General features: G+C 41.5%; 2 protein-coding genes across 2 annotated transcripts; one reads left to right on the top strand and one right to left on the bottom strand.

Moving 5' to 3' along the window:
- Nucleotides 1-1543: 1543 nt before the first annotated feature.
- On the bottom strand, nt 1544-3757 carry LOC125542674 (putative pentatricopeptide repeat-containing protein At3g15200). The gene is made up of 2 exons (XM_048705808.1): nt 3612-3757; nt 1544-3399 (listed from the first exon to the last, which is right to left on the bottom strand). The coding sequence occupies exons 1-2, from the start codon at nt 3673-3675 to the stop codon at nt 1847-1849; spliced, it is 1617 nt and encodes a 538-aa protein (XP_048561765.1). The 5' UTR covers nt 3676-3757; the 3' UTR covers nt 1544-1846.
- Nucleotides 3758-6033: 2276 nt separating this feature from the next.
- LOC125547877 lies at nt 6034-6882 on the top strand. Its single transcript, XM_048711620.1, has one exon. It carries the CDS (start codon nt 6067-6069, stop codon nt 6463-6465), a length of 399 nt encoding a protein of 132 aa, XP_048567577.1. The 5' UTR covers nt 6034-6066; the 3' UTR covers nt 6466-6882.
- Nucleotides 6883-22685: the final 15803 nt, after the last annotated feature.

Here is a 22685-nt window from a genome sequence, read left to right as displayed (position 1 = left end):
ATGAAGGTATGAAGCCTGACAAACGAATGCTGTATATAGGCTTAACCAACTTCACCAGCTTACCAATGCTCTCTGGAATCACGCCAGATTGGTAAGTATTCGCCAACTCAGCGTCGCCACCCGCTGTCCACGGCTACATGCCATGCCCTCCAGCTGCAGAAGCTAATGCTACCGTTCCAGGAGATGAGCAGGTCAGAGCCATGGCTGCTGAGTCCGCCCTGAACGCGAGCAGTGTGCCAGCCTCATTGCTGAGTTGCTCTCCAGGAGGCCATTAGTACAGTCATGATGGAAAGGGCGAAAGACAGCAAAAGCTTATGTGTACCTGCTACCTACCAACAAAGCTTGCTGACATGGCCTTCTTATAGGCCTTCCCTGGTCAAAGCTGGCATGTACTACATTGACAGCTTGTGAGAATCCCAGCTGCCTTTTGACATCACTTTTCAATGTATTCACGCATGACACATCCTTATGGTTGTTATTATCTTTTGAGTGTTGGCTTAGCGACAGTGACTTTGCTTGCGCCCAAACTGTATTAGAAAAGCTTACCAACAAGCTTACTCCTACAATGGTCATGGGTTACAGGGATTAAGCAATAAGCATTTGGTAAACATGGTATCTTTCTGCCTCGAGACAAAATATTGATTCAGATATTCATAAATAACCCACCCCTGCTCAACAGTTCGAGGTTGACTTCACAATGTTATATAGGTAAAGAAAAACTCCAGTTAATTGTTCAATGAAAAAGGTTAGTGAAATCATTTGCCTCAGTTAGGAACTTAGGAGCCAAAATGATGGAGCATATATTTTAGCAAATAAAAAGCACAATGCTAAGGTTATCTATTGCTTTTGGTTCCCTGAATTCAGCAATCAGCAAACATGCTATTTCCATTCCTAAAAACTTGAATTAATTTGTCACAATTTAGTCAGCCTGCTAAACATGCAGAAGTTGGCATCATGATATTAACTTTTCTCCACAAAATTAATCTTCGCCAAAACACAATATATAAATAGCTCTAGTACTTTGGGAACCTAAACCGCCTACGAAAAGATCACAGAATTACAGACAGTGGCTCCTTCCTCAAAAAGCAAAATTGATATGTATAATTTTGTTAACAAAAATAAATCACTCATTCCCTTATCTTGAGCATAAGATAGAAAAGTACAAAGAAAACAGGGAAAATAAGCGGCGGGTGGTTCGATGGCAGCAATTAGTGACAGGTCAATTGCTTACCTAGTAACTTCTGCCCATTGGCTGTGTGAAAATGGCTGATGGAACTGTGGTTCTCAACTAGATATGATTAGTCATGTGTACTGTGTAGCCATTCATTGATAGATCTATAAATTCAACAGAAACAAAAGGTGGTACAACTTTAGCACACAAATGTGAATTGGACAGGACTAAAAATTCTGTAGTTAGTACCATTAGCTCAACTGGTAATTATTCGCCCTACAGAACCAGCAGTATCACCAGTTCACCACTTAGCAGACCTTTTCAATTTTACAAGATATTTGGACATATTTTTATCCCTGTTTTATGTCTTCATTTGTCAGAAACAACTACGAACGACATATATAATGCATGAAGAAACAAATATATGTAAGTATTACACATACATCTCCAGAATACAAGCATCTAAGCAAGTACCTGCAATTGAATTGCCCAATACATCCTAAACATATCCTGCTGTGACATTTCAAACAGCATAAATTTTGGGGCATCGTATTGTCAATGACTCTTCTCTTGTGGATTTCTTTTAGCCCAAGGTTGTAAGTCACTGGATTATGTTCCATAAGCCCAGATGCTCAGCATCTTCTGCTAGGATAATTAAGCAGAGTCTTCTGGTGACTATTTACGAACATGGAAAAGTCCTGATCGACGATCCAATTTTAGATTTTTCCCAGTCATACTTGGGGATCGATCTTCAGTCTCAGGCCCATCCTTCTTCATATGTATTGCTTTCACCAATATCCTGGTTCTTGGCTCTGGAGTCATCCCTCTCGACTTCATTGTCGTGTAATATTGCAGAGCCTGGTCCAGCTGTCCCTGGGAGTGAAGTCCATGAACCATAATAGTAAATGATCGCTGATCTGGACCTGATCCATTCCTCTCCATCTCCTCCCATACTTGTTGTACCCCCTTCTCATATTTCATACTGACATAGAGGTTCAATATCAAGTTATACGTGTCAGAGTCCAACCTACAACCTGATTCCTCCATCCTCTGGATCAAATTCATAACATCTCTCGGTTTCTCAGTTGTCTTCAGAATGTAGGTGTATGTCATATTGTTTGGAGAGCATCCCTTCTTCTCCATATCATCCAAAAGCTCATAAACTTTTTCTGTCCGCCTTATCTTACAGAAGTGTTTGATCAAAGTGTTATAGGTAGCCACATCTGCTTGACAACCACGGTCATTCATCTCACCAAAAATCTTAAGTGCTTCTGGAATCTTTTTCTTGAAACACAATTGGTCAATGATACAGTTGCAAATTGCCACGTCGGGATTGATTCCCTTCTCCCACATGCTTGTGAATAGTTTCACAGCCGTACTAAGTTTGCCAGCTTTGGTTAGTGCATTTATGAACGTACCATATGTGAACAGGTCCGGCTTAATCTTAGATACAATGATCTCGTTCCAAACCCTTTTAGCATCAGCCAGGCTTCCCTTGACACACCAACCATTAAGAATGATGTTCCAGCTCTTTATGACAGGAGGGAACTCATCTTTCTTCTGGAGAAAGAGGGCCTCAGCCTCCTCAACATGCTTGTACCGACAGAGCGACATCAGAAGTATCTGGAATCCAACCAAGTCGACCTCAAACCCATAATCCTTCCTCTTGTAGAATATCTCGATCGCTTCTTGCACCTTGTGCGCCCCTGCATACCGGTTCAACAGGACAGCAAACATCCTATTCGTTACGACCAACCCGCGGCGTTGTTCAGGAATCTCATCGAAGAGCTGCCTCATAAGCCTGACCTTCTTCATCCGCCCAAGGATGTCAAGCATCTCAGTGTAGGTCCTTGGGCCGTGCCCATGCGAAGGCAGCCCGGCTGCCCAATCGAAGAACAACAGCGCGACCTGCCAATTGGACCTCTGCTTCTGGAGGACTTTCAGAACAACGTCCTCGTCCATCTCATCGGCAAACTGACAAAGGTCTTTCCCGAGGTCAGCATCGGCAGCACAGGACTTGAGAACTCTCAGAACTTCACCGACGCGGACATCTGGGGAGTCCTCCTCTGAAGCGCTGCTATGGCAAAGCCTTGGTGACCCGATAACAAATCCTCGTGGAACAATGCTTGAGTAGAAGCGTGGAGGCAAGGCTGCATCAGGAAGCACCTCCAACGCATTCTGTCGAACAGTCGGCGTGCGCGAACCAAGAACAGCGAGCCACCTCCGAACTGCGCACAGAAATGTTTGAGTTAGCATCTCTCTCGAGTTTCCATAGCGTGTCGCTTTGTTTTCCTAATGCTATGTCTGGAAATCAGGCAAAGTTGGATCTGGGGTGTGCGAGATGCCGAGATGGGATTGACGGACGCGTTCGCGGGATGAACGAGCGGGGTAATAATCAGAGCAACGAGGGGCGCAAAGGAGGGGTGGATAATATTCGTACCACAGATGGGGTTTCTGGTCCTGAATGCTGCAGCGAGGACGGCGTACGCCGGCGCCGGCGGCATCGCGCCGGAGGTGCGCACGAGGGAGAGCGGCCTGAGCGCGTGCACGAAGCTGACAGGCAGCCAGTCGGGGATCTGGGCTGGGCCTCTGAACAGTTACAAGTCGGGGAGTGAGGTAAGTGGGCTGACTTTATGACCAAGAGAAGGATCCACGAAAATACAAAAGCCATATTATTTCGAGTTACTTAAGAAGCCATATTATTTCGAGTTACTTAAGTGGGCTGACTTTAGCTGACATGTGGAATTTCGTCATGAGAGGCGAGAGAGCAATGTGGATGCTCATTGTATCGCACAAAATTCTCTTTTCTTAGCACTACGTAAGGCATGTTTGGCTTCTCGAACCCTCTGATTATGTAAGCACTCTTATTACGTAATAAAGATCAGATGGTTTTGTCTCGAAAAAAAAAGGAAATACAGAAGCCAGACTATAATCGGTCCATAGTTGATCACGAGCACATACGCTTCCAATGAACAGTACAATAAAAAAGGTAAAAATAAAATAAAAATCTCAACTTTTGCATATCAAATACATATATGAACAAGTTTTCTAAGGACATACAAAATTTCATGGCGATTTCATATCGAACGAGTCGGGATATAAAAAAACAAAATCGTTGCTCCAAAACCGAAGATTTTGAACCTTTCTCAAAACGCTATTTTTTTGTCGAGAGCTCCTCATATGCCAAATCGCAACGAACTTTTGTAAGCACCTAGAAAACTTGTGCATCTTTGGTTTTGATTTTTTTTGTGTGTTTTTTAAAGAAAAATGTTCATTCTAGAGAGCATCTCCCTTGCACTAAAACACCGTCCTCGGCTATAATAAGTTTCTCTTAAAAAAAGACCATAAGTGTGAAACGTAAGGTATTAGAGGCATCTCAACCTCCCCCAATTTTACTCCTCTAATTTTGGGAACTTAAATTTTTTAGCATCTAGCATTTTCCTCAAATTTTAAATTTGAATTCATAAATTTGCACATACTACTAATTGACCAAACACAATCAAGGTCGATTGTGGATACACCTCGAGTAACTGACGATTAATTTTGCAAGCAACCGGCTTCTAATTCGCAACATCTCGTTCGAAGGGAAGCGCACTAACCACTAGGCTATCTCAATCGTTGGGGAACACTTCTTTTTTTTCCCTTCTTTTCTTTCTTCAGTCCTGGGTTTTCTTTCTGGACGTTTCTATTCATTTTTTTTCTTTTCTTTTTCCTTTTTCTTTTTTCTTAAATGCATGGATTCTTTAAGATTTATGAAATTTTTCTTAAAAATTGATGAACCTTTCTTTTAGAAATTCATGAACATTTTTTTCAAAATAGATGAGCTTTTTTCAAATATGTGAACTTTTTAAAAAATATTGATTAACATTTAAAAATTCAATGAAGTTTTTTTAATTGATTAAGTTTTTTAATTTTTCATTGAACTTTTTCCAAATTTGATGAATTGTTTTTACAAATTTAATGAACTTTTTACAAATTCGATATAGGTGCAGTGTGGCTAGGGCCGTGGAGGTGGGCTGGCCATAGATGCGGGGCTGCTAGGCCCGGATCTGGCATGTTCGTGTGTGCTGGTTTTGTTTGGCAGCAAACCTACTGTCTTTACTTTCTCAATCAAAAAAATTATAATCTACTGTCTAATAAGTACGGAGTAGTAAAAAAATTAAGAACTAGAGCAGTAAAATTTTAGATTCCCTCAAAAAACAAAAGTACAATTTTAGAGGTCAATGTGAGAACTGCCTCATGGGCATGCAAAAGCAAGAGCATCCATAGGCAGAATGTAATCCTTGTGCATGCATTCCAGTTCCTCTATCTGTAAACATGAAACTCCCGGGTTTTTTTCTGGACATTTCTATTCATTTTTTTCTTTTCTTTGTTATTAAATGCACGGATTCTTTTAAAATTTATGAACTTTTTCTTGAAAATTGATGAACCTTTTTTAGAAATTCATGAGCATTTTTTTCAAAATAGATGAGCTCTTTTTTAAAAATGTCGATTAACTTTTAAAAATTCAATGAAGTTTTGTCTTTACTTTCTCAATCAAAAAAATATATAATCTAGTGTCTAATAAGTAGTAAAATTTTAGAGTTGGAAGTTAGAACTGCCTCATGGCATGCAAAAGCAAGAGCATCCATAGGCAGAATGTAATCCTTGTGCATGCATTCCAGTTCCTCCATCTGTAAACATGAAACTCCATAGGAGCAGCTGAAGTGGGGAGCGGAGTAGATATCGAACTTGCTCTGCTCCCGCCAAATCCCCTTCACCCAAAACACACAAACCCCAGACAATTGGAGAGTGCCACCTGCTCCGCTCTGCTATGTATATACATCTCGCTCGCGCGGCCCTCCCCACGACGAAGAAACCTCTGTGACAGACTACAGAGTACCAACGTTCCAGCAATGGCGTCCAACTTCCCCTCACTCGCCGGCCTCCTCGCCCCACGCCCGCTGCTCCTCTACGCGGCCACGTGGTCCGCCGTCGCCGCCATGTCCGTGGCCGTGGCGGCTCTCGCGCCCGAGCTCGCCTACGTCTGGGGCGTCGCGCCGGGAGCGCCACTCACCAGGGCATGCCCCGATGGCAGCTTCGCTGGCGGCAGCATCGGGCTGCCGCTCGACGGCCCGCCGTGGGACGCCGTCTGCGTGCCCGCCGGCCTCTTCGGCCGGACCGTGCCCGACGTGGTCGTCCCGCTTGTTTTCGCCGTCGTGGTTGTCGCCGGCGCCACCGCCTTCACCGCCGCCGTCGGCGTGTGGGAGGACGATGAGGACGACATCGAGATCACCGAGGTAGGACAGGTGTAGTAGACTAGTAATCTAGTATGACGCTAGATCACTCGAGATGTACTACTCTCCAGTTTCTGAAATTTGTCAGCGGCAACAAAGCAGAGACGAAGTCTTTCTGAACTTTCCGGCAACTGTCTCTGTAGCGAATATGTGACACTGAAGAAGTTTCAGGCAACAAAAATCTCTGAAAGCATGATGATTATAGAGCTTCAATCAATAATTCAATCATGCTTGATCCAGCTAATCAGGATGCATACGAGGGAGATACGGCGACTCTGGTCAAATCGGTGTAGGGGTCTGTACGTGGCTGGGTTTTACTTTTCTTTTTTTGAGGGAATGCCATTCGGCTCACTTTCTTTCATCACATGACTGTCACATCGTTGACAAAGTCTGGAAGTAAAATAGTAGGGGGATCATCGTCCCAGTACATTGCTACTTTTGATTCATACGTTAACTTAGCTAAATTGTGTGCCGCTCTGTTTGCATTCAGAGGACAATGACCAAAAGAGACCTGACCAATTCTGAAAGCTTTCTGAAAAATATCCACTAAAATAGCAGTATACGGTGTCCATATTTCAACAACTCCAGTGATCTCCATCCTTTTTTTCTGATCGTGCACTAATAATGAATCAGCAACTGGAAATTACAAATCTTGACTTGTGGTTTACAGAAATCTGCATCCTTTTTTCCGGGCATAAAACATACTTTCTCTATTCATTTTTATAAAAGATCCGCCGGCTCACGAGTCGTTGGATTAGACCTAATCTAGCGTTGAACATTTTCCTCTACTTTGCAACAGACACCTTATTGCAGAAACATTTGTAACAGAGATTGTGCTGCGGATTTTTTTACAACATAGATTATGTTGCGAGATTTTTTTGCCACAAAGTTCTTGTTGCAGAACTTTTTTGCAACATAGATCTTGTTGCAGATTCTTTTCTAAGAGAGATGACGTTGCAAAAGCTTGTTTAAGTTGTCGCTGTCGTGGTTTGCAACACTGCTGCTGTTGCAAGATAAGATAAGGGGCACGTGCTTGGTAGGCAAAATCAGCAGCTGGAAATTACAAATCTTGACTCCTGGTTTACAGAAATCTCCATCTTTTTTTCACGCATAAAACATAGTACGCATAGTAGTTTTTGTTACTCGACAACAAAATGATACAAAGATCACTTGGATTATAGGTATACACAAAATATATTTGGTCGTTTCCGCAGCGGAGATGACCACATGGTAATTCAAAGAAGAAATAAGAAAAATAGAAAAAAGAAGAGCACATCTCTTTTTTTACAGAAGAAATAATTGTACAAGTCATTTTATCTCAGATAAGAAATACGTAAGACAAAAAAGAATGCTTTTTTCTATGTAAGCATGGATCAGGGAATGACATCACCTTAAAGAAGAACGAAAAAAGTTAAGATTAAAATAATAATTTTTTATAAGAAAGAAAGAATTAGTGCCATTGTTATTACCCTTAAAAAAGAATGAAAATAAAAAAAACAATTGCACACCACTTTGCATTGAAATTATGTATTTTGTAATATATAAAGAATAAGCATATAATAGTGTAATTTATAATTTACACGAACATTCTATAGTACTTGCGTATATATTTACACAAAATAAAAACGAAAAAGCGACGTCTTCTAAGAAAGAAGAAATTAGTGGCATCGGTATTACCCTTTAAGAAGAAAGAAAATAAAACACAAATTGTAAAAAAAATACATAAATTGTATTTTTTGTAATTATGCAAGCACAAGCATATAGTGGACTTTTTGCAAAAAAACAAACTAAGAAAGAATGAATTAGTGACACTATTATTACCCTTAAAGCAAAAACAAAATAAAATAGAAAACTAAAACAATATCAAAATTGATTTTTTTAGAAAGAATTAATTAGTGATATTCGTATTACTCTTTAAAATAGAAAATGAAAAATAAAATAAAATAATTGCACACATCTTTACACTGAAATTGCACTTTCGTAATATGTAAAGAATAAGCATATAATAATGTAATTTTTGCACTCTAGCATAATTGACATAAATATTGTATTGTAACTGTGGGTATACATTTACACTCACCCAACATCCCAAAAATACCGTAAAGAGAAAATCAACTAAAAAGAAAAATGAAAGAACAAAATGAAAAAAAACTGGGAAAAAAATAGTAACACGCTTCAAGGCCCAAATAGGGGCAGGTCTGAAATTCAGCCCAAGAACCCATGAAACAACACAAGGGGAAAAAGTAGAATGACTCTTACAAAAGAATCAACGGTCAGAAAATCGACTTATCCGAATTTTAAGAATAGGCAACTTACATATAACGAAAGTGTTTTTTTTTGCATAAAAGATTCATACCTATCTAAAAGTTCACCTGAAGTACAAAGCACTTAAAATAAAATAAAATTTTCATCGAGCTTCCTAGAGAACCGAACTGTATACCACTACCGCCGCTAGAACAAACTGCCGACTGCTTTCATTGCTCTCCTACCGAAACCCTTGAATCGATTCGAAGTGTTTGCCTTCATCTATGGTAGGTAGGAAGTCTTCGTTCACATGTCCCTAAGGACCATCGCCCCAGATCCGCAATCGTTGTCACTGAACTTTCACCGTGTTTTGAAGCGCCTAACACCAAATCTCATCATCATACATGATGAAAAACCCTAACCTCATTGTCTCGAAGGGTGACATGAAACTACGTTGAAGCTCTGTCCCGATCGACGAACTAGTGGAAGACCAACTCGAAGATGAAGCCCCACCATCCGACCGAATGTCGCTCATGCGAGAAAAAAACCTAACCTAATCAACTAGCTAGAGTTGAGGCACCGGGATCCTCCTTCCCGCCACCGGCGACATGAGCGACTGATGGATCCACGGGCTCCCCAGCTAAACATGAAGGACACATGTGCCCTAGCCACCACATTCATGAGAGGGAAAGAAACTTCATAGGGGTGGAGATTAAGAGGTACATTTGAGGTGATAAACATGAATCTCGAGAGGTCCAAGCGAGGAAGCATCAACAATCAGACCCCCATTCCTCCCTAAACTTCTAGGCGGACATCTCGAACCCAAAATGACACTCAATCGGACCCTCCAAAGCCAGTCGGAACGTTCGGGCTATTCGTCACCTCTCAAACCTAGCCCATATGTGGGGTGAATTTGGGCCTGCTTGGACATGCATGCTCACGTGCCTATGTCATGTCGGACAGGCTCACCCCGACACCATGAATATCTTGTATCTATCCGCACCTCGGACAAAACCCAGCCAATTGCCACTCTACTACGCTTTCAATCCACATCGCCCAGCTGCTCTCATGTGATCTTTGTCCATTTCAGACATGGTAGGTAGTGGATATGAGCTCGATATCTCCGAATCCGTCTACTGGGGCCTTGTCCCTTGCTCATACAAGAAGGAGATAGCCGTCTGACTAGTTCTCCGCCAGTCCTAGGAGGATACCCAAGCTCCATCGTCGGAGCTGCTTTGGCTTGACCATTTCTAGAAGCTCGCGGCGAATGGAGCAGTAGGTGTGTGATGATTACAGGGCCAAGCATGCCTTCGCCCGTGCCTCCGCGTCGATTGAATCGATCGGCGGCAATGTATCCGCCGATTGCTCGAGGTGTGTGCCCGTTCCAGATCCAGAGCCCGCGAGCGGTAGTTGGAGGTGTAGGCGCGCTCATGAGGCCATTACCGCGACATCGGATCACTGCACCTTTAGGCTCTGAATCAGAGGTCATTGCCGCTAATGTGCACGCCCACAGATGCTTCGGATGCCCTAGCTACATGGCAAAGTCGAGACTGAGGCCTGGCGTACCCGTCGTGAGAAGCTGAAGGTGCACCGGGTCGTGAGGGCAAGTGGTATCACGCTCCGTCAGACAAGGCCGTGGATGATGCCTGTGCCGGGATCCTGGCAAAGCGGCAAGCCCGGGCGGCGCATGCCTTAACGGTGGGGTAAATCCAGGATGTCCATGCCCTTGCCGGCCCGCCCTCCAAACAGGAGGAGACCGGTGCCGCATCCGACACCTCCAACTTCGGCGCCGAGCAGATCTGCCTCGACCCTGTGTCGTCTTTCAACGATACCATTGTGACCAAGAGGACAAGGGCAAGGGTGGTCATGGATGAACTATACATATAGCCTATTTTAACTAGTAAAACATTTCTAATTTTGCTAGTCCGATGGCATGTGTGATGAACTCCCCTATGCTATGTCCTATATGAACCATGTGTTTTGTTCTGTATGAACAATGAAGTACGTGTCTCCGCAAAAATAAAATAAAATGAAGTACGTGTGTTAATCTAGGTTGCATGAGATTGTATATGGATTTGAGGGTTTTCATACACCGTGGATGCCGACATTTGAGGGATGAGCGGGACATATAGGGGTTTATATTTACCTAGTCCGGCTATGCGAAACATGCTTTATTTAGGTGAAACCATTCAATATGCATGCAAATGCAAATGATCTTGTTTAATATGTAGTTCTCACCCAAAACTCTGAGGCAGCTCAAATAAAAATACAACATCATCTCAAAACTTTGATAAGCATGTTCTTACAAGGATAGTTCCAAATTAAGGTTCGCTTATATGGCTTTAAAAGAAGTTTCCCGAGGAGCAAAAAAATCAAACCATAATGGCTACCAGCACTCCAAACTTTCCTATATCCCTGAAATTGGATCATATACATGGAAATTCACTGCCTCTGCATAGATAAACTTGCTTCATAAAAAAGAATGGGGATGTTCATAATTAATTACCTGCTAAAGCATGAAGAAGTCACACGCTATGACTGATGATTAATATATTTTTTCAAATGATAAGTGCTACAAGTGCGGCACAAAGCACTCCGGTACTGACGTTTTTTACAACTTTAGTTGCCATTTGAAAAGAAAAAAAAAACAAAAACTTGCCATTCAAAAGAAAGTTGTCAAATCTTGCCATAAAAGTTGTTCGAAGTTGCCATGTGTTCGTGCCACTCGTGTGGCACTTATCAGGGTCAATTTTCTTACATGGAAGTAATCTTGGTAACATATTACTAATGATTCATTTGCCTAATTTTGAATTAGACATAAATAAACAAAGAGGGGTACAATCTTTCAGTTTCTAATATCAAATAAACCTTTTTTAGAAGAATTTCGGATCAATTAGGGAGAAGAAAAACACATGTCCCAACCTTTGGCCCTTTTACCCATCATCTCGTGTCTTCAACAGGAGAGAAGCGTAGATCTAGCATATCTAAATAGAAACCTCCGTTACCAGATTTCTCTTGGCATGCAGTATTCACATAAGCAAACAGTAAACTTTGCCTTCCACCTCAACAAATCTGCCAGCTGAACAATTCTTTTCTTTTCAATGAAACGAATCGCGCGTTCTTTTCCCGTTGTACTGATTGCCGTGTCGTACCCCTCCTCCCCTCATGGTTTCCCTCCCTGCTCCTTCCTTCTTCAACATAGTAGGCGGCTCCCACCCACCCGCACATTGGCACATGGATTTCTTTCTTCCACATCGTAGCGCACCCTTGGCTTCCTGTCTTCTCCACGGCCGTCGGCATAGGTCATTTTCCGTCGGCATAGACCTATGCCTACGACTGCCGTCGGCATAGCCCCGTCGACGTAGATCACGTCAGCGTAGTCTTGTCAGACCGTCGGCATAGTATAGCTGTCGGCATAGGGACCTATTGATATGTCTTCAACGTATCTATAATTTTTGATTGCCCCATGCTATATTATCTACTGTTTTGGGCAATATTAGGTTTTATTATCCACTTTTATATTACTTTTGGGACTAACATATTAACCGGAGGCCCATCCCAGATTTGCTGTTTTATACCTATTTTACTGTTTCGAAGAAAAGGAATATCAGACGGAGTCGAAACGGAACGAAATCAACTGGAGAAGTTATTTTTGGAAGGAAACACACCTGATGAACTTGGACCCCACGTCAGGGGAGACACGAGGTGCTCACGAGGGTGGGGGCGCGCCCCCTAGGGCGCGCCCCCCTGTCTCGTGGGACCCCCGTGGCTCCTCCGACATCCTCCCTGCACCCATATATACCCACGTGACCTAAAACTTCCAGAACGCACAATAGATCGGGGATGAGGGTATGTACCAGTAGCTATGTGTTTGATCTCTCTCTCTCTCGTGTTCTTGATTTGGCACGATCTTGATGTATCGCGAGCTTTGCTATTATAGTTGGATCTTATGTTTCTTCTCCCCCTCTTCTCTCTTGTAATGAATTGAGTTTTCCCCTTGAAGTAATCTTTATTAGATTGAGTCTTTAAAGACTTGAGAACACTTGATGTATGTCTTGCCGTGGATATCTGTGGTGACAATGGGATACCGCGTGCCACTTGATGTATGTTAAGGTGACCAACTTGCAGGTTCATGAACCTATGCATAGGAGTTGGCACACGTTTTCGTCGTGATTCTCCGGTAGGAACTTTGGCGCACTCTTTGAGGTCCTTTGTGTTGGTTGAATAGATGAATCTAAGATTGTGTGATGCATATCGTATAATCATACCCACGGATACTTGAGGTGACATTGGAGTATCTAGGTGACATTAGGGTTTTGGTTGATTTGTGTCTTAAGGTGTTATTCTAGTACGAACTCTAGGGATGTTTGTGACACTTATAGGAATAGCCCAACGGATTGACTGGAAAGAATAACTTTGAAGTGGTTTCGTACCCTACCATAATCTCTTCGTTCGTTCTCCACTATTAGTGACTTTGGAGTGACTCTTTGTTGCATGTTGAGGGATAGTTATGTGATCCAATTATGTTAGTATTGTTGAGGGAACTTACACTAGTGAAAGTATGAACCCTAGGCCTTGTTTACCATCATTGCAATACCGTTTACGCTCACTTTTATCACTTGCTACCTTGCTATTTTTATTATTTCATATTACAAATACTATTATCTGCCATCCACATACCACTTGTATCATCATCTCTTCGCCGAACTAGTGCACCTATACAATTTACCATTGTATTGGGTGTGTTGGGGACACAAGAGACTCTTTGTTATTTGGTTGCAGGGTTGCTTGAGAGAGACCATCTTCATCCTATGCCTCCTACGGATTGATAAACCTTAGGTCATCCACTTGAGGGAAATTTGCTACTGTCCTACAAACCTCTGCACTTGGAGGCCCAACAACATCTACAAGAAGAATGTTGTGTAGTAGACATCAAGCTCTTTTCTGGCGTCGTTGCCGGGGAGGTGAGTGCTTGAAGGTATATCTTTAGATCTTGCAATCGAGTCTTTTAGTTTCTTGTTTTATCACTAGTTTAGTTTATAAAAGAAAATTACAAAAAAATGGAATTAAGTTTGTCTCATACGCTTCACCTTTTTAATATCTTTCGTGAGTATGATGGAAAGGATAATTGTGCTCAAGTGCTAGAAGAAGAAATCTATAAAATGTTTGGCACTAAATATCTGAATGATGATCATGATTGCAATGTTGTTAGTATGAATTCCTTGAATATCCATGATGCTAATGATATGCAAAGCCACAAGCTTGGGGAAGCTATGTTTGATGAGGATGATATTTGTTGTCCCCCAAGCTTTGATGAGCAAATTTATTATGATGAAAGCATGCCTCCTATCTAGGATGATTATTGTGATGACACGTATGCTTTAAAGAATAATAATAACAATGAAACTTGTCATCTTGATCTTAATTTTCAATCCCATGATAGTTATTTTATTGAGTTTGCTCCCACTACTATTCATGATAAGAAATTTGCTTATGTGGAGAGTAATTAAATTTCTATGCTTGTAGATCATGAAAAGAATGCTTTAGGTGCTGGTTATATTGTTGAATTCATTCATGATGCTACTGAAAATTATTATTAGGGAGGAATATATGCTTGTAGGAATTGCAATAATATCAAGTTTCCTCTCTATGTGCTTAAAGTCTTGAAGTTTTGCTTGTTTTACCTTCCTATGCTAATTGATTATTGTTCCCACAAGTTGTTTGCTCACAAAATCCCTATGCATAGGAAGTATGTTAGACTTAAATGTGCTAGTCATATTCTTCATGATGCTCTCTTTATGTTACAATTCTTATCCTTTATGTGAGCATCGTTGAAATTATCATGCCTAGCTAGGGGCGTTAAACGATAGCGCTTGTTGGGAGGCAACCCAATTTTATTTTAGCTCCTTGCTTTTTGTTCCTGTTTAATAATAAATAATCCATCTAGCCTCTGTTTAGATGTGGTTTTATGTATTTAATTAGTGTTTGTCCCAAGTAGAACCGTTGGGAAGACTTGGGGAAAGTCTTTGCAATCATGCTGTAAAAAACAGAAACTTTAGCGCTCACGAGAATTGCTGCCATTTTTATTTGAAGAGTGCTATTTAGTTAATTATTTTTGAAGATGATTAATAGATAAATTACTCAGGTCCAGACATTTATTTGAGAATTTTATGAGTTCTAGAAGTATAAGTTTGATCCAGATTACTACAGACTTTTCTGTTTTTGACAGATTCTGTTTTTCATGTGTTGTTTACTTATTTTGATGAATCTATGGCTAGTAAAATTGTTTATAAACCATTGATAAGTTGAAATACAGTAGCTTTAACACCAATATAAATAAATAATGAGTTCATTACAGTACCTTGAAGTGGTGATTTATTTTCTTATACTAACGGAGCTTACGAGTTTTCTGTTAAGTTTTGTGTTGTGAAGTTTTCAAGTTTTGGGTAAAGATTCCATGGACTATGGAATAAGGAGTGGCAAGATCCTAAGCTTGGGGATGCCCAAGTCACCCCAAGGTAATATTCAAGGATAGCCAAGAGCCTAAGCTTGGGGATGCCCCGGAAGGCATCCCCTCTTTCGTCTTCGTTCATCGGTAACTTTACTTGGAGCTATATTTTTATTTGCCACATGATATGTGTTTTGCTTGGAGCGTCAATTTTTTTTGTTAGGATTTGATTGCTTTTATTTAGAACAATGTTTTGCATATTTTATTTCAATAAAAGTGGCATTGATAGCCTTTACTATGCCTATGTTACAAGTATACATGTTGCTGTTTGAAAACAGAAAGTTTACCTCTGTTGCAATAATTCCCTAGAAAAGACAGAATGCGATAAAATGTTGAAACCTTTTGCATATTAAGCTCTGATAAATTTAATACAGTGGGAATTTTATTTCATAATTTTTGGAGCTAGGGAAGTATGGATGTTGCAGCATTCTGTACAGACTATCCTGTTTAGGCAGATTGCTGTTATGTTTGCATTGTTTGCATATGTTTGCTTCTTTAATGATTCTATTTGAGGATAGGACTATTAAATATGCAGAGGCATTTAGTATGCAATGTCGAATAATAATTTTAGTGATTTGCTACAGTATATTATGATAAGGTTTTGGCAATGGTTTATACTAACTTATTTCACGAGTCCTTGTTGAGTTTTGTGTGGATGAAGCTTTTGAGATTTAGGGAGACCTTGATATGAGAGGAATTAAGGAGACACAAAGGCTAAATCTTGGGGATGCCCAAGGCATCCCAAGATAATATTTCAAGAAGTCTCAAGCATCTAAGCTTGGGGATGCCCCGGTTGGCATCCCACCTTTCTTCTTCAACAATTATCGGTTAGTATCGATTGATCCTAAGTTTTTGCTTCTTCACATGATGTTTGCTATTCTTAGAATGTCATTTATTTTGTTTTGCTTGCTGTTTTAATAGAATACCAAGATATGAAATTATTAAATGTTAGAGAGTCTTCACATAGTTGCATAATTATTCGACTACTCATTGATCTTCACTTATATCTTTCGGAGTAGTTTGTCATTTGCTCTAGTGCTTCACTTATATTATTTTAGAGCATGATAGTAGTTTTATTTTGAAGAAATAGATGAACTCTCATGCCTCACTTAGATTATTTTGAGAGTCTTAAATAGCATGGTAATTTGCTTAAAATCCTAATATGCTAGGTATTCAAGAATAATAAAAATTCTCTTATGAGTGTGTTGAATACTAAGAGAAGTTTGATGCTTGATGATTGTTTTGAGATATGGAGATGGTGATATTTGAGTCATGCTAGTTGAGTAGTTGTGAATTTGAGAGATACTTGTGTTGAAGTTTGTGATTCCCGTAGCATGCACGTATGGTGAACCGTTATGTGATGAAGTCAGAGCATGATTTATTTATTGATTGTCTTCCTTATGAGTGGCGGTCGGGGACGAGCGATGGTCTTTTCCTACCAATCTATCCCCCTAGGAGCATGCGCGTAGTACTTTGTTTCGATAACTAATAGATTTTTGCAATAAGTATGCGAGTTCTTTATGACTAATGTTGAGTCCATGGATTATACGCACTCTCACCCTTCCACCATTGCTAGCCTCTCTAGTACCGCGCAACTTTCGCCGGTACCATAAACCCACCATAAACCTTCCTCAAAACAGCCACCATACCTACCTATTATGGCATTTCCATAGCCATTCCGAGATATATTGCCATGCAACTTTCCACCGTTCCGTTATTATGACACGCTCCATCATTGTCATATTGCTTTGCATGATCATGTAGTTGACATCGTATTTGTGGCAAAGCCATCATTCATAATTCTTTCATACATGTCACTCATGCATCATTGCACATCCGGGTACACCGCCAGAGGCATTCATATAGAGTCATACTTTGTTCTAGTATCGAGTTGTCATCATTGAGTTGTAAAAAAATAGAAGTGTGATGATCATCATTCAATAGAGCATTGTCCCAAATAAAAAAAAAGAGAAAGGCCAAAAAAAAGAAAGGCCAAAAAAAGAAAATAAATAAAAAGGGGCAATGCTACTATCCTTTTTTTTCCACACTTGTGCTTCAAAGTAGCACCATGATATAGCGAGTCTCATATATTGTGCTTCAAAGTAGCACCATGATCTTCATGATAGAGAGTCTCCTATGTTGTCACTTTCATATACTAGTGGGAATCTTTCATTATAGAACTTGGCTTGTATATTCCAATGATGGGCTTCCTCAAAATGCCCTAGGTCGTCATGAGCAAGCAAGTTGGATGCACACCCACTTAGTTTATTTTTGAGCTTTCATATACTTATAGCTCTAGTGCATCCGTTGCATGGCAATCCCTACTCACTCACATTGATATCTATTGATGGGCATCTCCATAGCCCGTTGATACGCCTAGTTGATGTGAGACTATCTTCTCCACAACCACCATTCTATTCCACCTATAGTGCTATATCCATGGCTCACGCTCATGTATTGCGTGAAGATTGAAAAAGTTTGAGAACATCAAAAGTATGAAACAATTGCTTGGCTTGTCATCGGGGTTGTGCATGATTTAAATACTTTGTGTGGGGAAGATGGAGCATAGCCAGACTATATGATTTTGTAGGGATAGCTCTCTTTGGCCCTGTTATTTTGAGAAGACATAATTGCTTAGTTAGTATGCTTGAAGTATTATTACTTTTATGTCAATATAAACTTTTGTCTTGAATCTTTCGAATCTGAATATTCATATCACAATTAAGAAGAAATACACTAAAATTATGCCAACTAGCATTCCACATCAAAAATTATCTTTTTTTATCATTTACCTACTCGAGGACGAGCAGGAATTAAGCTTGGGGATGCTTGATACGTCTCCAACGTATCTATAATTTTTGATTGCTCCATGCTATATTATCTACTGTTTTGGGCAACATTAGGCTTTATTATCCACTTTTATATTACTTTTGGGACTAACCTATTAACCGGAGGCCCAGCCCAGATTTGTTGTTTTATGCCTATTTTAGTGTTTCGAAGAAAAAGGAATATCAGACGGAGTCGAAACGGAACGAAATCAACTGGAGAAGTTATTTTTGGAAGGAAACACACCTGATGAACTTGGATCCCATGTCAGGGGAGACATGAGGTGCTCAGGAGTGTGGGGGGCACCCCCCCTAGGGCGCGTCCCCCTGTCTCGTGGGACCCCCGTGGCTCCTCTGACGTCCTCCCTGCACCCATATATACCCACGTGACCTAAAACTTCCAGAACGCACAATAGATCGGGAGTTCCGCCGCCAGAAGCCTCTGTAGCCACCGAAAACCAATCTACACCCGTTCCGGCACCCTGCCAGAGGGGGCAATCCCTCTCCGGTGGCCATCTTCATCATCCCGATGCTCTCCATGACGAGGAGGGAGTAGTTCTCCCTCGGGGCTGAGGGTATGTACCAGTAGCTATGTGTTTGATCTCTCTCTCTCTAGTGTTCTTGATTTGGCACGATCTTGATGTATCGCGAGCTTTGCTATTATAGTTGGATCTTATGTTTCTCCTCCCCCTCTTCTCTCTTGTAATGAATTGAGTTTTCCTCTTGAAGTAATCTTATCGGATTGAGTCTTTAAAGACTTGAGAACACTTGATGTATGTCTTGCCGTGGATATATGTGGTGACAATGGGATACCGCGTGCCACTTGATGTATGTTAAGGTGACCAACTTGCGGGTTCATGAACCTATGCATAGGGGTTGGCACACATTTTCGTTGTGATTCTCCGGTAGGAACTTTGGCGCACTCTTTGAGGTCCTTTGTGTTGGTTGAATAGATGAATCTGAGATTGTGTGATGCATATCGTATAATCATACCCACGGATACTTGAGGTGACATTGGAGTATCTAGGTGACATTAGGGTTTTGGTTGATTTGTGTCTTAAGGTGTTATTCTAGTACGAACTCTAGGGCTGTTTGTGACACTTATAGGAATAGCCCAACGGATTGATTGGAAAGAATAACTTTGAGGTGGTTTCGTACCCTACCATAATCTCTTTGTTCGTTCTCCGCTATTAGTGACTTTGGAGTGACTCTTTGTTGCATGTTGAGGGATAGTTATGTGATCCAATTATGTTAGTATTGTTGAGGGAACTTACACTAGTGAAAGTATGAACCCTAGGCCTTGTTTACCATCATTGCAATACCGTTTACGCTCACTTTTATCACTTGCTACCTTGCTATTTTTATTATTTCATATTACAAATACTATTATCTGCCATCCACATACCACTTGTATCATCATCTCTTCGCCGAACTAGTGCACCTATACAATTTACCATTGTATTGGGTGTGTTGGGGACACAAGAGACTCTTTGTTATTTGGTTGCAGGGTTGCTTGAGAGAGACCATCTTCATCCTACGCCTCCTACGGATTGATAAACCTTAGGTCATCCACTTGAGGGAAATTTTCTACTGTCCTACAAACCTCTACACTTGGAGGCCCAACAACGTCTACAAGAAGAAGGTTGTGTAGTAGACATCACCTATGCCGACGGCTGACGCTCGGCCATTGGTAGTGTTTTTCACCTGAAGGCAACGGACGACGCCGTGAAAAGCGCTGACGAATCACGGGAAGCCATGTGGCAGGGATATGCCGACGACAAAGCCGTCGACATACCTCTGCCACGTGGCTTTCTGTGGTGCCTCGTGGTGGCAGGGCTATGCCTACGGCAAAGCCGTTGGCATAGACAAAATCTATGCCGATGGCTTTGCCGTCATAGTCGTGCCACATGTCGCCCCCTGGTGCCTCCTGGCGGCAGGGCTATGCCTACGGCAAAGCCGTCGGCATAGATTTTCATCTATGCCGACGACTTTGCCGTAGGCATAGCCCTGCCACGTGGCACACACTGGGAAGTCCTGGGCCATCTATGCCGACGGCTTTTCCGTGGGCATAGTTTTTTTCCCTGTTTTCTCTTTTTCAATTCATTTGACAGCATTTCAAAGCAGAAAATATGGAATTATGCAGAAATATGGCAGTTCATCATCTAAACATACTCAAGTTCATCATCATCATTTAAACATACTCAAGTTCATCACCTAAAGATCATCACTGGCGAAAGTTCATGAACATAAGTAGTGCAAGACATGAAACATAAGTAGGACATTAAAGGTATGGCACGATGGCCACATGCACGCACTACAAAAAAATACACTTCCGTGATGATACGTGTTTGTCACAGTAGGTCGCTTTTTTTGTCATGCATGTACATCCATGACAAATTTATGACAGAATCAAGATAGTCATACCTGTGCTGTCGTAGAAGTGTTCCATGACATTACCAAAATTATCATCACGGAAGTGTCCACTTCCATGACGATAAATCACGCGTCACAGAAGTGCTTTTGTCAAGGGTGACCGACATGTGGCATCCAACGTAACGGAATGCCGTTAAGCTATCGGGTCGGGTTTTGGATCCGATAACCCGTTAACAGCCCCGACCAATGGGGATTTTCCACGTGTAAAATCATCATTGGCTAGAGGAAACACGTGTCGGCTCATCGTGACAGATGTCATCCACTCACTGGACAGAAGGCGCCTATGATACGTCGACACGTGGCACGGCCCAACAAGTTTAAATGGGCCGACCGAACTAAAGGCCCACAAGATTTTGCGGACCATAATGGGCCGGCCCAGCTAAAGGCCCACGAGATTTTGCGGACCATAATGGGCTGGCCCAACTAAAGGCCCACAAGATTTCGCGGGCCATAATGGGCCGGCCCAGGTATAGGCCCACAAGATTTTTGTGTGCCATAATAGGCTGGCCCAGGTAAAGGCCCACAAAATTCTTGCGGATCATAATGGGCCGGCCCAGCTAAAGGCCCACGAGATTTCGCCGACATTAATGGGCCGGCCCATCTGTAGGCCCACAAGATTTTGAGGACCCTAGTAGGTCGGCCCGTTAACTAGCTGCCATGTTTTGGGCCAAATGTCGACCCATATTTGATACGGTCTATTAATGGCCTGCCACGCTCCAGGCCTAATAGTGGCCCATATGAGATCCGGCCCATTAAAAGCCTACCACGTTCTAGGCCAAATTATGGCCCAGATCAGGTCCGACCCTTTAAGAGGTTTTGGGCCTAATTATGGCCCATATCAGATTCGGCCCGTCAACTGGACACTATACTTTTGGGCCCACTTGCTAAAGGCCCACTTAGTAATTCGACCTGATATTAGTTTTGGCCTGTTAAGGGCCCGTTTAACATTTCGGCCCTATATTAATTTTAGCCTATTAAAAGCCCGTCTTATAGTTGGGCCTAACTATGGCCCGGTTTGCATCCGGCCTGCTTGCAGCCGATATCTGATTGGGCCAAACAAGGACCGAGACAATTTTTTGTCCTGTTAAAAGCCTGTGATTTGATTCGCACAATCATGGGCCGGGGTTCATTTTGGGCTGCTGCCGGCCCGTGAGCTGATTGGCACGTTTCAGGCCCAACCTACATCGTGATTGCATGACGACCCGATTATGTACCGTAATTTTACGGTTTGGCCGGTTTACTGCGAAGACATGATATATATACAGTAAAATAACTGCAGTATCGTGAATAAGAAAAAACCTATACTATACAATAAAGAAATTACGGCATATTACATCCACTAGGCATCAAAGTTCGCCACTACGATAATAAAGCACAAGCAGACAACAGATTACATACACTAGGCATCAAAGATCGCCACCAGTGCAAATAAACACGCTGACAAAAAAATATACAAAACCGACAGCACTTCAATAGAGTTCAAGAAAGGTTAGCCCTGCTGGGGAGCTGCAGCGCAAGCAGCTAAGCAAGATGATGAGACTACGCTTGTTCAACACTTATATCTTCCTCACTTTGAAAGATAAACAAGCAGACAGATGACAGGTTTTGCACATAAAAGTATCAGTGCTGACAATTCATCACATTTCTTAATGACGAATAAAGTGACACAGTTTAAATTTGCATTAACACAATATGGTATTGTTCAGGTCAAGACATGGCAGGAAATGACATTGTGAAGGAGTTGGCAGCTTCACGACACCACTGGATTACAGATCAAGAACTCATAAGTATCAATGGTTAGTGTCCTGTCAATTTATACCATTTCAGATTGGCAAATAAAGAGATGGTTTAAATAATAGTAGAATGATATGGCATTTTTCATAGTTAAGACATTGCAGAATATGACATTGTGCTGTAGTGGGTAGGTTTGCCACACCACTGGATTACAGATGAAGAACAGAAGCATACATGCAGTGCAAAAGAAGATCACTTGCTCTGTATAGTTTAATTTATATGGTATGAAGAAGGAACTTGGTTGTACAACTGAAAACTTAAATTGAGAAAGGACGAACTTTTGTTTATGAACTACATATAATAAACTTTAAACAAGCAATTTGATGCAAACACCAAAAATAAACAGCTGTTGCAGTCATGCCTAACCAAATATATACAACAAAGTTTGAAGGCTTGAGATGGACAAACTTACATTATTGGTGAAGACAGGCTCT

Source organism: Triticum urartu, chromosome 3 (assembly GCF_003073215.2).
Source record: "Triticum urartu cultivar G1812 chromosome 3, Tu2.1, whole genome shotgun sequence".
In the NCBI taxonomy this organism is placed as follows: Eukaryota; Viridiplantae; Streptophyta; class Magnoliopsida; order Poales; family Poaceae; genus Triticum; species Triticum urartu.
Note: the sequence above shows the minus strand (reverse complement) of the source record. Positions and strands in the feature narration are given on the sequence as shown.

Bases quoted from the DNA above. Each gene is read 5' to 3' on its own strand.
- LOC125542674 (XM_048705808.1), bottom strand. From the start codon at position 3,675: ATGCCGCCGGCGCCGGCGTACGCCGTCCTCGCTGCAGCATTCAGGACC. The intron at 3,400-3,611 runs GTACGAATATTA...TTCTGTGCGCAG, and splicing joins GACCAGAAACCCCATCTGTG to TTCGGAGGTGGCTCGCTGTT.
- LOC125547877 (XM_048711620.1), top strand. From the start codon at position 6,067: ATGGCGTCCAACTTCCCCTCACTCGCCGGCCTCCTCGCCCCACGCCCG.